Here is a 17,490-nt window from a genome sequence, read left to right on the forward strand (position 1 = left end):
CTGACAAACCAGCTTACCTGCCCCCCCCCACCCCACCCCACCAGTGACGGGGATCTGAAGACATGTGAGTGTCAGCCACCAGCACCAATATCGCACCGGGACAGACGGCGAGAGCGAGAAGGTAATTTATTCCTTTATTTAATTTAATGTACATATTTAGATTTGGCTCCCGTCGCGGGAGTGCTCCACGAGGCCTTGCCACCGAGGGCAGTATCAGCCTGGGCCTTCCCTGTGTTGAGGCCCGTGGCGGGCCTCTGCCGGAGGCATTTTCCACCCTCCCTTCCCGCCATGACCCCCGACATCGGGGGGGGGGGGCGGGGGGTCTCTACAATTCGCCCCTCAAGGTCATGATTGACGCAAATATCCTACCAGTCCAAATGTTCAAAGATATGTATCAGAGTCGTTGGAAATCAATGATACAAACAACAACTGCCAAGGTATCCACATATAATGGGTCACCCATCTTGTGCAGTGGCACATAAACAATGAATGCAGCTATGGCAAGTCGGCATGGAAACCACAACTGTTCTACCTAGTAGACACGAGCAGATCAGCAGTGGCAGGACTACCAGCATGTAAGGACCTCAACATCATAACCATCCATGAGAACGTTGTCAAGGAGAAATCTCCAAGGACCAGAACCTGCTTGCAGACTCTGGCCAGCATCAAATGGTGCAGTCTGGAAACCCAGTCACAGCACAATTATGCCGTGCCTTCACTTCTGCTATCCAGAGAACTGCCAGCACCACAAAGAGTCAGCGCAGACAGGTACCTCCATGAGACCAAGTGCTCTTCCCCTAACAAGACTTCAGACACGGAGGATGAAGAGAGGCAAAGGACATGCAGTGCCCTGAAGAGGCAGAGGAGGAATGAGTTGAAACATTGTCTGTTGGCTCTTTGAGATGAGGTGCTGGAACTTTCCAAGAATGACAAGGCACCAAAAGTGGTCATCTTGAGAAAAACAACAGAGTATGTTAGCAGGTTGAAGACAGAGCAACAGAAACTGAATGCAGAGAGGGAGAAAGCTCAGAAAGAACAGCAACAGATGAGACGCAACCTCCCTGAGCAAGAGTTGTCAAACCACTGAGACGAAATATGGACTTTTGAGACTCTATACTTGTAATGTTCATATCTCTATACCTGTGTAAATAATTCTGATATTGTCTAATTTTATGTATTTTTGCTTTTAGCATACAAGACTTATATTTGGAAAGAATGGGGATACTGTGTGATTGCCTTTAAGAGTAATATGGCTTTAAGATTTAGTATGCTAATGAGCTAAGTACCAGGCTGTGGTCATGTGACTATTTGCCAGTCTCACTCTGTAACTGTAACACCAAGAGGCAAGTCATGTAGATAGATCATTCTGTACTGTATATACTTGTTAGCTGTTAATAAACCTGTTTGAGATCTTCAATCAACTGAACTCCATGCATCTCATTTATGTTGCATCAGACAACAGGGGAAGAGATATAAAAATCATGGAAGAATGGCATGATTGGAATTTATACTGTTATTCTGAGATTTCCAGAGCTCTTCCACCTAAGTTATGAGAGACAAGTGAAAGAACTCCCACAGAACTTCATCCCTTTCGATTCTGCCTTGGGGGTCTGTGGGGTGCTTCTGGTTGGATGAAAGGTCTTCATCATTCATAACTGGCTTATAAAGTTGTGATATCCAAAAATATAATAATTGAATTAAATTCCAGAGCATTGTGAAATAGCTAATGTCAGTCTTATTAATGAAAATGTGCTGCAGTTGTCTTTTCCTTTAATTTTGTATTTCAACTTGGACAAGTGTTGGAAGTTTCCCCTTTCATTATTTGATAAATAAACATTCTAACTTTGAACAAATGTGGTATGAAGAAATATAGCAATGGTTGATGGAGAAGAAAAGAGTTAGGGCAAATGGATTGAAGGAGGGTTGAAAGTGCTGTCGCCCTCGAGGTCACTGCTGGGTCCACTGTTGTTCTCATTGCATATAAATGATTTGGATGTGAGTGCACCATATTGAAATTTTGTTGAGGATGCAGAGGTATGAGATCTGACAAAAAGAGAGGAGGGCAAAAATTAGAAGAATGGGCAGACAGGTGATGGATGCAGCTTAATATGGAGAAACCATGAGGAATGAGATTGTACACTCAAAAGAAAGGTGTCAAAATATTATCAAATGAACAGAAGGACTTCAGCGTTAATTTCCTAAATATTTCAAGTGCAGGTAGATAAAGCTACAATAAAAGAAGGCCAATAGCATTTTGGATTTTTCAAATGGGGAAAAAGAGTAAAGAGCAGATGTAATTATTATTTTGTACAATGCAATTGCTCATCCAAATATGAAGTACTGTGTGTAATACCAGTAGAAAGTGTAGATTCACCAGGATAATACCTGGGATTGGAAGCTATAGATATGAAGGATTTGCCTAAATTATTTTGAATGTTTGAGAATCAGAGGGGCAAATGGTGTTGCAAATCATGGTCAAGAAAGAATACCAACTGCTGCCACTTTGAGCAACATAGCCTCATAAATTCAAATGATTGAAGATGCTGATGCAATGTTTTAAAACTGAAATATTTTTAGACTTCAAGACAGTACACTTGGATTGATGGGTGGAGACTGCGCTATTCCAAATGGGAGGCTGGAGAGCCCAAGATCAATAATGGATGTGTTTTCATGAATCTGGATGGAGTTTGGGAAACCTCAAAGTGTGACAATGAATATTATGCTGCTTGTAAAAAATCTTCTGGTAAGAAACATTTAGACACCATAAATTTCAGTATTGCTTGTGATAAACACACTTTTTAAATCAGGTTTGAATAACATTATAATTATACATCAACAATGCAAACTCGTTTTCAAGTGTCTCTATAACAGTCACAGTTTCTGCACGTTAATAAAGGGAATAGAAACACCGATATAAGAAGAAAAAGATAAATTGCATTGCATTTAGTTTTAGCATTTGTAGTTTCTATAAACACGTAGTTCCAAAATGTGCCTCATGACCATTTTCTCCAGATACTTCAGGTGCTAAAGAGCCTCCCAGGTGGCCATGGTGGGGTCTTGAGCTACAACACTGATTTAACCTGTCTTTAGCACAAGATGCCATCTTTGTAAAGGAGTTGGCCATCCTGAGGTTCATTAAGACTCTGACAATTAAATTAGCTGCTAGCGATCGTTAAACAGGCTACACGCTATTTTGCTGGCTAGCGCTGCATTTAATGACCTCTCCTAACTGCGACCAGCTGAACTGGAGTAATCAAGTCATTGCTGGGGATTTTGAGCACTACTTAAAGCCATGCTCAGCTTTCACTGTTCAGTTGCTGCTGGAAATCGACTGGCTATATTGTGTTTGAAGTGGCCTTTTGAGACAGCAGAAGCCAAGGTGAACTTCCAACCACATATCCACACTATCACTAAGACTGACTATTTCCACTTCCATAACAAAAGAGATTTTGCCCCAGCTCATCTGCTGCTGAAATCCTTATTCATGTCTTTGTTACCTCTAGACCTGACTGTTCCAATGTACTCCTGGCTGGCCTCCCACATTCTACCCTCTGCATATTTGAGGTCATCCAATACTCTGCTGGCCAACTCCTAACTAGCATTATGTCCCACTCACTCATCTCAGCTTTGCTTGCTGACTTACATCTGCTCCCATTTAATCAATGTCTCAATTTTAAAATTCTCATCCTTGTTTTCAAATCCCTCCATGGCCTTGCCCCTCCCTATCTTTCCAACCTTTTCCAGTCCTACAACCCTCTGAGATATCTGCACTCCTCCAATTCATGTCTCTTATAGAATCATAGAGAGATACAGCACTGAAACAGGCCCTTCGGCCCACTGAGTCTGTGCTGACCAACAATCACCCATTTATACTAATCCTACATTAATCCCATATTCCCTACCACATCCCCACCATTCTCCTACCACCTGCCTACACTAGGGGCAATTTATAATGGCCAATTTACCTATCAACCTGCAAGTCTTTGGCTATGGGAGGAAACCGGAGCACCCGGCATAAACCCATGTGATCACAGGGAGAACTTGCAAACTCCGCACAGGCAGTACCCAGAGCCAAACCCAGGTCGCTGGAGCTGTGAGGCTGCGGTGCTAACCACTGCGCCACTGTGCCACCCCCAATTATGTATCTCCCAATTTAGTTGCTCCATCATTGGCAGCCGCGCCTTCAGCTGTCAAGGTCCGGAGCCCTGGAATTCCCTCTGCCCAAACTCCCAATCATGCTCAATTCCAAGAGAAAGACCTACCAGGCCTTCCATATCTGGAAGCAGTTTGTTTTAGCATCAGCCAGACCATCCATTGTAGACTATTGAAACTTTAGGAATTCTTATTTTAATATTGTTTTTTGTCAGTGAAAGCACCTATTGAGCCACCTCAACTGCCTGGAAAATGTCCAGAAATAATGATGTCCAAATCTTGGGTCCCATTCCATGGCCACTGCTATTTATTTGAAACAACGTCTACAAGAAATTGGGCCAGTGCCAGCCTTGAATGCATTCGTCTTGGTAAGTATCTTGCTTGAGGTTGATGTGAGATCACACTTTTTCACATACTAATTTTCCTTTTCCCTGCCTTGAGAAGGAAAGTGAAGATTGAAAACTTACCAAATGAATCAATGTCTTGCCAGCAAAGCATATAGACCAATGGTATCTGAAGTATTACAAAGACTGGCATTTTATAATGCAAATTGAAATTATTGCAAGCAATGAACTGCAGCACACAGACTTTGAATTTATTTGACACACTCTCAAACTTCCATCTTTGTCAATGTAGCACACTCCAGATGGCTGGCATCCCAGGTTGCTAAAAGAGGAGGTGGAGATAGTGGAAGGGCTTGCCATCATCTTTCAATTTTCCATAGATATAGGGGAGGTGTCAGAGGTTTGGAAAGTAGCAAATGTGACACCCTTATTCAAGAAAAGGGTGTAAGGACAGTCCGAATAACTACACGCTGGCCAGTTTAACATCAGTGGTGGGTAAGATTTTAGAAACAATAATCAGGGGGAAAAAAATCAAAAGGCATTTGGAGAGGTTTGAGTTAATTAAGGAGAGCCAGCAGGGATTTGTAAAAGATAGATCATGCTTGACTAATCTGATTGAATTTTTTGATGACTTAACAGAGAACATTGAAGCAAATGCAATGGATGTTTCTGTATGGATTTTAAGAAAGGGTTTGATAAAGTGCCACATAAAAGGCTGGTTAAGAAAATTGAGGCTCCCGGAATAGGAGGGTCAGTGTCAACTGGGATAAAAAAAAATTGATTTACAGACAGAAAACAGTGAGTCATAGTAAATCGTTGTTTTTCAAACTGAAGGATGGCAGACAGTGGTGTTCCCCAAGGGTCAGTTCTAGGACCACTACTTTATTGATGGAGATGAATGACTTGGATATTGGAATACAGAGTAAAATTTCAAAATTTGCCGATGCTACCAAACTTGGAGGTGTGGCAAACAGTGAGGATGATACCAATCAACTACAACAGGACATAGATAGGTTAGCAGAATGTGTTGACAAGTGGCAGATGGAATTTAATACAGAGAAGTGTGAGGTGATGCATTTTGGCAGAAGGGATAGGGTGAAGCAATATAGACTTAATGGCGCAGTTCCAAAGAGTGCGCAGAGAAAGAGGGACCTGGGGATACATGTGCATAAATCTTTGAAGGTGGCAGAACATATTGAGAGAGTAATTACAAAGCATATGGGATCGTGGACTTCATAAATAGAGGTATTGAGTACAAAAGCAAGGAAATTATGCTGAATTAAAAAGCTCTGGTTTAGCCACAACTAGAGTATTGCGTCCAATTTTAGCCACCACACTTTAGGGAGGAAGGGGGGAGTTGTCCTATGATGAGAGGCTGAGTAAATTGGGCCAATATTCTCTGGAGTTTAGAAGAATGAGAGGCAATCTAATTGACACATACAAGATTCTGAAAGGGCTTGATAGGGTAGAAGCTGAGACATTGTTCCTACTGGTCAGGGAATCTAGAACACGGGGACACATTCTCAGGATAAGGTGCCAATCATTCAAAGAACAAAGAACAGTACAGCACAGGAACAGGCCATTCGGCCCTCCAAGCCTGCGCCGATCTTGATGCCTGCCTAAACTAAAACCTTCTGCGCTTCCGGGGTCCATATCCCTCTATTCCCATCCTATTCATGTATTTGTCAAGATGCCTCTTAAATGTCTCTATGGTACCTGCTTCCACCACTTCCCCCAGCAACAAGTTCCAGGCACTCACCACCCTCTGTGTAAAGAACTTGCCTTGCACATCCCCTCTAAACTTTGCCCCTCTCACCTTAAACCTATGTCCCCTAGTAACTGACTCTTCCACCCTGGGAAAAAGCTTCTGACTATCCACTCTGTCCATGTCGTTCATAACTTTGTAAACCTCTATCATGTCGCCCCTCCACCTCCGTCGTTCCAGTGAAAACAATCCGAGTTTACCCAACCTCTCCTCATAGCTAATGCCCTCCAGACCAGGCAACATCCTGGTAAACCTCTTCTGTACCCTCTCCAAAGCCTCCACGTCCTTCTGGTAGTGTGGCGACCAGAATTGCACGCAATATTCTAAGTGTGGCCTAACTAAAGTTCTGTGCAGCTGCAGCATGACTTGCCTATTTTTATACTCTGTGCCCCGACCGATGAAGGCAAGCATGCCGTATGCCTTCTTGACTACCTTATCCACCTGCGTTGCCACTTTCAGTGACCTGTGGACCTGGACGCCCAGATCTCTCTGCCTGTCAATACTCCTAAGGGTTCTGCCATTTACTGTATACTTCCCACCTGCATTAGACCTTCCAAAATGCATTACCTCACATTTGTCCGAATTGAACTCCATCTGCCATTTCTCTGCCCAAGTCTCCAACTGATCTATATCCTGCTGTATCCTCTGACAATCCTCATCACTGTCCGCAACTCCACCAACCTTTGTGTTGTCCGCAAACTTACTAATCAGACCAGCTACATTTTCCTCCAAATCATTTATAGATACTACAAACAGCAAAGTTCCCAGCACTGATCCCTGCGGAACACCACTAGTCACATCCCTCCATTCAGAAAAGCACCCTTCCACTGCTACCCTCTGTCTTCTATGACTGAGCCAGTTCTGTATCCATCTTGCCAGCTCCCCTCTGATCCCATGTGACGTCACCTTTTGTATCAGTCTGCCATGAGGGACCTGAGATGAAGAGAAATTACTACACTGAAAGGGTTGTGAATCTTTGGAATTCTCTACCCCAGGGGGTTGTGGATGCTCCATCGTTGAATACATTTAAGGGTGGAGTAGATAGATTTTTGGTCTCACGGGGAATCAAGGGATATGGGGAGCACGCATGAAAGTGGAATTGAAGCCCAAGATCAGCCATGATCATATTGAATGGTGGAGCAGGCTCGATGGGCCGTATAGAAACATAGAAAATCAGAGCAGGAGTAGGCTTTACGGCCCTTCGGGCCTGCTCCGCCATTCAAAAAGATCATGGCTGATCGTCTAATTCAGTACCCTGTTCCCACTTTCTTCCCATATCCCTTGATCCCTTTGGCATTAAGAAATATATCTACCTCCTTCTTGAATATATTTAATGACTTGGCCTCCACTGCCTTCTGCGGTGGAGAATTCCACAGGTTCACCACCCTTCTGAGTGAAGAAATTTCTCCTCATCTCGGTTCTAAATGTCATACCCCGTATCCTGAGACTGTGACCGCTGGTTCTAGACTCCCCAGCCATCGGGAACATCCTCCCTGCTTCGAGCCTGTCCAGTGCTGTTCGAATTTTATAGGTCTCTATGAGATCCCCTCTTATTCTTCTAAACTCTAGTGAATATAGGCCTAGTCGGCCCAATCTCTCCTCATACATCAATCCTGCCATCCCAGGAATCAGCCTAGCAAATCTTCTTTGTACTCCCTCCATGGCAAGAACATCCTTTCTCAGATAGGGAGACCAAAACTGCACACAATACTCCAGATGTGGTCTCACCAAGGTCCTGTATAACTGCAGTAAGACATCCTTGCTCCTGTACTCAAATTCTCTTGCAATGAAGGCCAACATACCATTCGCCTTCCTAACTGCTTGCTGCACCTGAATGCTTGCTTTCAGCAACTGGTGTACAAGGACACCCAGGTCTCGTTGCACCTTCCCCTTTCCCAATCTATCACCATTCAGATAATAATCTGCCTTTCTGTTTTTACAACCAAAGTGGATAACCTCACATTTATCTATGTTATACTGCATCTGCCATGCATTTGCCCACTCACTGAACTTATCCAAATCACATTGGAGCCTCTTTGCATCCTCCTCACAGCTCACATTCCCCCCCAGCTTTGTGTCGTCTGCAAACTTGGAAATGTTACATTTAGTTCCCTCACGCAAGTCATTGATATATATTGTAAATAACTGGGGCCCAAGCACTGATCCCTGCGGTGCCCCACTAGTCACTGCCTGCCACCCGGAAAAAGACCCGGTTATTCCTACTCTCTGTTTTCTGTCTGTCAACCAATTCTCCATCCATGCCAGTATATTACCCCCAATCCCATGTGCTTTAATTTTGCTCACTAACTTCTTATGTAGGACCTTTTCAAAAGCCTTCTGAAAATAAGTATAGTATACTTCTGCTCCTATTTCTTGTGTTCTTGCGACTTGCTTTTCCAGCATTTTCTGTTTCTATTTCAGATTTCCAGCATCCTCGGTATTTTGATTTTGTCCTCCTATTCTCTGTGTATTAGCACAGTCCTAGCAGTTGCCTTGTCAGCTGAAAACAAATATGAAAGATGTTAATTGTTCCCAACCGTTCTGTAATCATTTACAGTGAACCACTTAAAAAGGACTGATCTCAATAATTTAGTAGATTGCAAAATGCACATTTATCAGCTTGCTTGATGAGCTGTTTAATTATTTTTCCTTTTTACACTTGAATGAATAATATATATTTATTTTCTTTTTGTAGGAGCTTCATTAGTAAGTATAGAGACCACTGCAGAAAGCAACTTTTTATTCCATTCAACAGAAATGGTGGCTGACAAGGCATCGTCTTTTTGGATAGGAATGTATAGAAACGTCGAAGGTAAAAATCTTTCTTACTTCATAATCAAACACTGCTCCTTTGAGCCAAAATTAGAATTTCCAGAACTAACTGTGAAGGAGTTATCTGTAATTAACACATTGAGAAAGTGCCTCCTGTGCTAAATTTCATTGATGTAACATTGTCTAATCCTAGAATCATAGAATGATACAGCACAGAAGGAGGCCATTCAGCCCATCATGCCCATGACAGCTCTTTGAAAGAACTATCCAATTAGTCCCACTTCCCTGCTCTTTCCTCATAGCCCAACAATTTTTACTTTTTAAGTATTTATCCAAATCCCCTTTGAAAGTTGTTATTGAATCTGCTTCCACCAACCTTTCATGTGTATTAAAGAAAACATTATTTGTTCAATTAAGCAAAATTTGAATGGATGCACCGAAAGTGTATGGTTAAACATTTGTCACTAGTTGCTTGCATTGTATGAACTGTCTAGACTAATACAAACAAACCTGAAGGGCAGGCATAAAGATTTTTAATGCAGAGCTTTAATGGAGATTTTTTGTTGCTTCAGCTTGCTCCTGCTAACTGACTGCAAGAGAACGGAATCATACGATACTTTATCACTTCCTGTTAATGACATACATATTAGCATAAACATATATTTAAATGATTATATTTAACAGACTGACAAATACACTATCACAACATTCCCTTACATGAAGGTGTGTACTTGAACTGTTCATTCTCTCCTCCTGAAGAATGTGTTTGGAAAGATTGTCCTCAGTTGTCAATGTGTTGCTTGTTGTCTTTTCATCTGCAAAGTGTACGCGGTTACACGTAGGCGATGCTGGTTGGTCACCCTGTACATGGTTAGCAGAGAGTCCCCAGAAGTGAGATCAATTCCTTCACAGTACTGCACCATTTGGTGTTGTCACCTCATAAAACGTGGTTCTTTGCACACTTTGGACACCTCTGCTGGGATCCATGTCTGTTCTTCTGGGTGAAGGACCCTCACCTTCTGGCCAATGTATAGTGGTGGTAATTCTGCATCCATAAAGATGTCATATGTGTCTTTCATCTTGTCTTGTTTCTGACGTAATTGGTCTGTGATCAAGGACGACTTGATGAGGTGCTAGCTTGGCAGTGTGATTCTCACCAGTCGACCAAACTTAATCTCAGCAGGTGATGACAATCCAGAATCTAATGGTGCTGCATGAAGATGCAATAACACAACTTGGGTATCTTGTCTGGTTTCCAAATACTTTTGGATCAGCGATTTGACTGTCCTGACCATATGTTCAGCCATCCCATTCGACCAAGGATATCTGGATGTGACATGATTGACAGACCATCGTTCACACATATCCTGGAACAGCTTTCTGATGTATTTTGGATGGTTGTCCGACACCACTTCTACTGGAGCACCAAAAAGACTAAGGATGGCACCAACAGTGTTGACTACTGCTGTACTCGATGCGTCTCAAAGCTTCTACACAATGGGAAATTTGTAGTGATAGTCAGTCACTACAGTCTTCTCTGTCCACAGAGCACAGATCTATTGCTATTTTGGTCCATGGTGATGACGGTATGTCATGCTTTTGGAAAGGCTACTATGGCATCCGCAGTACACACATAACCCGGGACTCATTCCGTTATCGGGTCCAAATGCTGTTGAGATATATCCAGGCTGACGGACAGCCCAAATGATAAACGGAGGAAACAGTACCTGCCAAAGGGAGCTCCGAGTTTGCTCTTGCGACTCTTTTGTCAAGTGTACAGACCATTGCATCTAACTTTGAAAAGTGTTTTGCTCTAGCGAACATTGCGTTTAACTCTTCTAGCATTGGTATCGTATGATGAAATTTCTTTAAGGCTTTGTTTAGTCTCCTTGGGTCTAAACATCGTCGAATTGACCCGTCCTTCTTGATTGCAGTAGTGATAGAACTGCACCAGTCCATATGATGTTGCATTCGTCGAATGATGCCTTGATGTTCCATTCCATCCAGTTCCACCTTCAGCTTTTCTCGAATGTGCACGCTGCATTTTCGCAGCAGGCCAATTGATGGCACCTTCTTTAAGGTGTAGGACTGCGGTCCAGGTACAAACTCTGGAGGTCTTGCATTGATACATTGGGTGTGTATCAATTTTGACTGCCATGGTCTTCTGACTGGGTCAGCTCAAGAATGGAGACCATGTTAAGTTGGTTGCACAATGACAGCCCTGCTGCTGCTGGTCATGACACATCCACTTTGTAGAATATCTGCATAGACAATGTTGACTCTTTGTACTTGCATTCCAGGTTTCAGGAACTTAGGCACTTTATTGTTGACCCATTGTATGCCATAAACTTCACGCTTGTGTGTTGGACCACAGACTTCTTCATGGTACATGTCCTTTGGAATGTGGAAAGGTAGAGTGTTGGCACTTGCACCTGTGTCAATCTTCATTTTGTCGATGCCATCCAGCCTTATTGGTGCAGGCGATCTGGAATGTTGCAAAAGCTTCTGTTTTGTTAATGGAATGGACCTGTTCCGCTAAGGTGATCATGTGTAGTGTCTTCACTTTGATCTGTCTCATCCATTTTGGTCAGACGTTTCCCCATTTCATGGATGAGTTTATGCTTTTGGCGATGCCTGGAAGTGTCTTCCCTCTTTTCACCTCTGATTGGCATAGTTCTGCGGCTTGAGCACATGCCCACTCTGGCTTCTCCCCGCATTCCTAAAACTGGACCTTCTGTAAAGTTTGACCCACTACCCTCTAAGCCCACATGCTTTGCATGTGTCTGCATATGCCGGGCATCTCCGGGTTGGTGGGAGAGCCCACAGTTACTGCACACTTTGTTTTGCCTGGATGCCTTGGATATTGTACCAACAGGCATTTCAGACCCTAAGGCTTGCAAACACTGTCTCCCTGTGATAATTGCCTCATACCTGCGTCCGTCCTGTAGCATAATCTACATGCTGTGTCCCTTTTCCAGGAGGTCTTTCTGGAACACCTCAATAGGAGTGGAGGTGACAACCAACTCCATAATTTGTTCCAAGAGTTCAGCATCAGAGAAGTTGCATTCTTTCACTTTCTCTCTGCATCAGTTAACAAAGTCATCCAAGCTCTCATTGTCTTTCTGTCTATACCACATGAATTCCAGGCAGTGTATCCTGAAAGTAACTTTAATCGTACACTGACTTTCTAATGTTGCCCATAGCTTTGATGGATCCTTCTGGTCAATATCAGGTAGGCCAGAGGCATTGATTCTGTGCAGACCTTTGTTTCCTATGATGGTCCTAATTTTTATCACCTGCTTCTCTGCGTCCACAACTTCGTGATCTAGGAAGCATAGTTTAATCCTCTGCTTAAACAGTTTTAAACTCACCTGGGACATTAGGTGTTTTCTAGACCATCTCTGAAAATCTGGTTGCTATTGTCTAAACCTTCTACATTTTTCTCTTCCTGGGGGGAAAAGCTTGCTTTAAAATTTGCAGCAAGCTGCCATGTCTGCAGAGCTAAGCAGGAGCCATGCCCTGAGCTATGTTGCTGCAGTGCAGGCTTGTGAGCTTACAGGGAGGAGGGGCCCCGGTGTCAGGGTCGGCTAATGGTGTGCAAGTGCGGCAACAGCAGGAAGGGATCCACGCCAAAACACAATGCTGCACTGATCTCTGCGGCTGACACTACCGATAATTTTTCTTGCCAGCTTGGAGCAAAACCAGGGGTGCCCTCAAATCGCCTTTGATCTCTACTCACACTATTGCTCTCCCAATGTGAGAGCTATGATCCAGTCGCAGTGCTTCAGGTAGGGCTTTTGACTTGATTGTCATCTTCAGCTCCTGATCAATGCTGTTGACTCACCACCCCTGCCACCATATTGTATTATCTCTTTCTAGACTAATACAAACAAAGCTGAAGGGCAGGCATAAAGGTTTGAATGCAGAGCTTTAATGGAGACTTCTTGTTGCTTCAGCTTACACATTGCTAACTGTGCAAGAGAACTGAATCACATGATACTGCATCACTTCCTATGATGACATACATATTAGCATACACATATATTTAAATGATTATATTTAACATATTGATGACTACACTATCCCAACAGCTTGTTGCATGTTTTCTCCCACTGAAGAATGCTCAATTGGAGCTCAATCAGATTAAAATCCTACCCAGTGTCTGGCTGAGCCCCTTTCAATGAAAAATGGGCCAACTTATAAGAGACCTGTTGGAGTTGTGGGGAGGAGAGCACACTCATTCACATTGTGCTAAATTAAAACCATGGTTGGTGGAATAGTAGGGGCACACTTTGACATATTGTCAGCTTGGATCAGTTGGTAGCATTCTTGCCACTGAATCAGAAGATGTGGGTTCCGACTCCATTCTAGCATTTAAGCTCATTAGTGTGCTATTGAAGGAATGTTGCATTGTTGAAACTCATGTCTTCTGAATGAAATGTTGAAACAAGGTTCCATTCTGCTGGTTCATACAGATCTTAAAGATCGCATGATACAATGGAAAATAAGAGCTGGAAGTTCTTTCTGTGTTCTGGTCAACATTCATCCCTCAAGCAATATCACCAAAAACTGATTAGCTCAGCATTCATGCCATTACTGTTAGTGACTTGTTGCTGTGTGTAAAATGGATTCTGTGTTTGTATTTCAACATAATCCATTGGCAGGAACTTTTAACTTTGACAGGGAATGTAAAGCAGACGATATTGGCTCAGCTGCCCATTATACATTGATACACACCTGAGCTCTAGGCTCTAGAATTCTCTGAGTAAACCTCTCCACCTCTCTCTCCTCCTTTAAGATGCTCCTGAAAACCTACCTCTTTGACCACCTGTCCTAATATCTCCTTATGTGGCTCAGTGTTAAATTTTGTTTGATAATGCTCCTGTAAAACACCTTGGGACATTTTACCACATTAAAGGTGCTATATACATATAAATTGTTATTGTTGTTGTTGAAACCAAAATGACATCTTCATGGCATGAGTAAAAGTCTGGACGTTCTATTCATGTTAACTATTTGGTTTCTCATTTCAGGTGAATGGTTATGGTTAGACAACAATGTGGTAGATTTTGTGAACTGGAATAAAGGAGAACCTTCAGATCAGAGAAATGAAGACTGTGTTGAAATGTATTCAGATTCAAATTACTGGAACAACGCTCCATGTTCTATGTATAAATCGTACATTTGCAAAATGCCAAAAAGTAAGTTAAATGGTTCAGTGGTTTCCTAAAGAAATGTTTCCTTGTTGCAGGATTACTGAAAATTAACCAACATTTCCTCTTTGCAGTTGTTGAACTAACTGAGGCACCTTCACAGCTGGAAGGTAAGAACTATTTGGATAAAATGAAATGTTATTGCTTTCCTTGCTGTATAAATTTCTATTTACTCAAAGAATCTGCTTGCTGCTTCATAGCTTTCTCTTGCTGGGAAAGTAGGATGCTTTCATTTGTAAACTTCTTTATGACTATCATAAATGATTTGACTAACATAATAGTGCAAAATAGTGCAGTGATGAGAGAATGCCAGTGTCTGCTTTGCCTAAGATATTGGTGTTGGTGGATGTGGCAGGACTGCAGAGCTTTGATCTGATCCATGAGTTGTGTGATTGCTTAGCTCTAACACATGCTGCTTCAGCATGCACATAGTCCTGTGTTGTAGTTCCATCAGGTTGGCATCTCATTTATAAGCATGCATGGTGCTGCTTCTGGCATGCTCTCCTACACTCCTCATTAAACCTAGGTTAATCCCTTGGCTTGATGGTAATGGTATGGTAAGGGATATGCTGAGCCATGAGGTTACAGATTGTGGTTGAATACAGTTCTGCTGCTGATGATGACCCACAGTGCCTCATATATGCCCAGTTTTGAGCTGATAGATTCAGAACGGATCTATCTCATTCAGCATGGTGGTGGTGCCACACAGCGTGTCCTCAGTGTGAAGCTGAATGGCCTCCTCCTATGGGGTATTATCCTTGACAACATTACTTTGGAAGTTTATTTGTGTTTTTTCTTCCTTTATCAGTTTTGCAGCCAAAAGAGACCTCGTCGCACAGCATGACAGGAATTGTGGTGGTGCTGGTTATTGTCTGTGCTGCAGGTGCAGTTCTGGCAGGCTACCTCATTCTAAAGCGCAGGAAGAAGACAACAGAGGTGGATACAAATTTCGATAACACTCTTTATTTCAACAGAGAGCCTACAGCTGCACCCTGTGATATGAAATCTCTTGTGACAAACATAGAACAGAATGAACAAGCTTTAGTGTAATTTGCGAAGTGTTTAAAATATATTGAAATAAATCTACTATGAACTGTATGCAGTTAGACTGGAAACCAGCTTTGGTGAAATGAGTATTTGACTAAAGTATGCTTGTGCTGCAATGTTTTGCACTGAACTCTATAATTATTCTGCTGTATTACTATCTTTTTATGAAATATATATATATATATAGATTACTTTTGTTTTTATTAATAGTCCAGCTTCTGGTATAAGCTGTTTAGTACTTTAGTCATTTTATTATTACAATGATTATACTCAGATTCTATGTAAATATGAGAGAAGTGACACCATATGGCATCATACTGACAAAGGAAACACTGGTATTGATATTATTTAGTTGCTTGGCCTACTGCTCAAGTGCTTATTGTAACTATCAGGTTAAGGGTTCAATGAAGAAAACATGCAAAAAGGGCATGTTTTATATATATTGTTATTAAAAGCATCAACTTTTAGCAAAACCCAAAACATCATATCGAAAAGTCTTTCAAGTCCATCATCTGGTTGTTTAATTTTAAAAACAAACATATGTAAGCATATATAAGATTCAACAAAATTTTATAAATTTAAAGAAAAAATAAATTCATTGCATCCTTCAATCAATTTCCATTCACTATTAATGAGTGACATCATGACATATGACCAGTTTAATAGGCTCAAAGTATACAGACTGATGAGCTTTCAGGTAGTTTGTATACTATTTACCACCTATAAGTTTATAGTGTCAGGCAAATCCCCCCCACCACCCCACCCTCCACCTGCCAAGACTGAGGCACACATTATTTTGCCACATAAAAATTAAAACTTAAAATTGCAAGCCCCTGAATGGAAAGACGTTTGCATAGTAACAGACAGTTTTGGAACAAAGGGACCCAGTCTTTTGCTTCCCCAATACATAGAAGAAGTGGTCAGACCAGTTTTAGTCACTTGACTGGCTAACTGTTGGAGTTTTTTGAATTTGAACTTCCAACAGGGGATTTGAACTCAGAAAGCACTTTTCTCCTGGACTAAGAAGACCTCTCTCCTATCTGCTCTCATCTTGCTCTCACCAGCTTCAGAAACCATTGAAGACAAATGAACCCCAAGAGAGAAAAGTCTCCTACAGTGAACAAGGTTTAAGAAGAATACTGTGCCCCAATGAAAAGTAAAAGCTGTCTAAAATCTGCTGAGCTGGAAACACAGAAACAGTAACAAGAAACCCCCTTTAGAGAGTGCATCAAACGTCCCCATTTTATTTTTCTTCTGCTCTTTTCTGTCCCTATTTGCATGTGTGTTTCGCGTGTGCATGCTAGCATGGGCGTATCATATATTCGTATACGTTAACCATATTAGAGTTTAAGTTTAAGGTTTAATAAATTTCACTTTTCTTCTTTAAACATAAAGAAAACCTGGTGTGCTAATTTCTTTGCCTTATAATTGGAAAGCTGTGAACAAGGATTCACAAAGAGGGAGCTCAAAACACAGTGTGTTTAAAATTAAACCCTGTTACAATTAGACCAGGTGAAGACAAGAAAAGACCCCTCAACACCTTTCTCACCTGGTCATAACAATAGTGAGAGTACATAGTCTGATGTTTTAGCATTCGTGCAGAATACAGTAATATGGGGAGCTGTGGGAATCTATCAAAACCTTGAAAGCACCATTTATAAACAATGAAATCTGAAAATAGGAAACCATGTTCTAATAGTTAAAGCATATTGATTTTTATTTTCCTAAATATACCTAAGTGATGCATTTTTTAATGTGAGCAGTTTTGCAGAATATCTGACACAGTAAAGAAGACAAAGTTATATGTATTTTGAAAGTACCACTCTAATAATATTACCATTTCGGCGGCCTGCATATGAACAAGGAATGAATTGTATTCAGAATGCTTTAAAATCGCAGTTACAAGTAAGACACTTAATAAAATTTGTTACCTGTAGAGCCGGGGTATGAAAAACTTCTTTCATGTTTGTGTATTGTATTTATTTTAGAAATCATACAATCTGTTCTTGAATACGTGGCTCAGAGACTGGTAGTTTACAGTGTTCATAAGCTAAGTAGCTGGCACTATATGATGGATTTTTTTTGTTCAGAAAGACAGGCTGTGATACTGCACAGAAAATTTGAAACAAAATTGGGAAGCTTTTGCTTGATATTGTAGGAAGCAATAGAGGTGAAGAGAACATAGCATTTCTTCATC

At 41.6% G+C, this 17,490-nt stretch overlaps 1 protein-coding gene across 1 annotated transcript in view; it reads left to right on the forward strand.

The window, feature by feature from the left end:
• Positions 1–17,229, forward strand: part of mrc1a (mannose receptor, C type 1a) — a 212,880-nt gene extending 195,651 nt beyond the window's left edge. Inside the window, exons 25-30 of the mRNA XM_068013390.1 lie at positions 2,578–2,743; positions 4,368–4,520; positions 8,957–9,073; positions 14,067–14,234; positions 14,321–14,356; positions 15,055–17,229. Of these exons, the coding sequence (XP_067869491.1) occupies positions 2,578–2,743; positions 4,368–4,520; positions 8,957–9,073; positions 14,067–14,234; positions 14,321–14,356; positions 15,055–15,296 (882 nt within the window). The 3' untranslated portion in view covers positions 15,297–17,229. The remainder of the gene's footprint in view (positions 1–2,577; positions 2,744–4,367; positions 4,521–8,956; positions 9,074–14,066; positions 14,235–14,320; positions 14,357–15,054) is intronic.
• The last annotated feature ends 261 nt before the right edge of the window (positions 17,230–17,490 follow it).

This window comes from Heterodontus francisci, chromosome 2 (genome assembly GCF_036365525.1).
Source record: "Heterodontus francisci isolate sHetFra1 chromosome 2, sHetFra1.hap1, whole genome shotgun sequence".
Lineage (NCBI taxonomy): Eukaryota > Metazoa > Chordata > Chondrichthyes > Heterodontiformes > Heterodontidae > Heterodontus > Heterodontus francisci.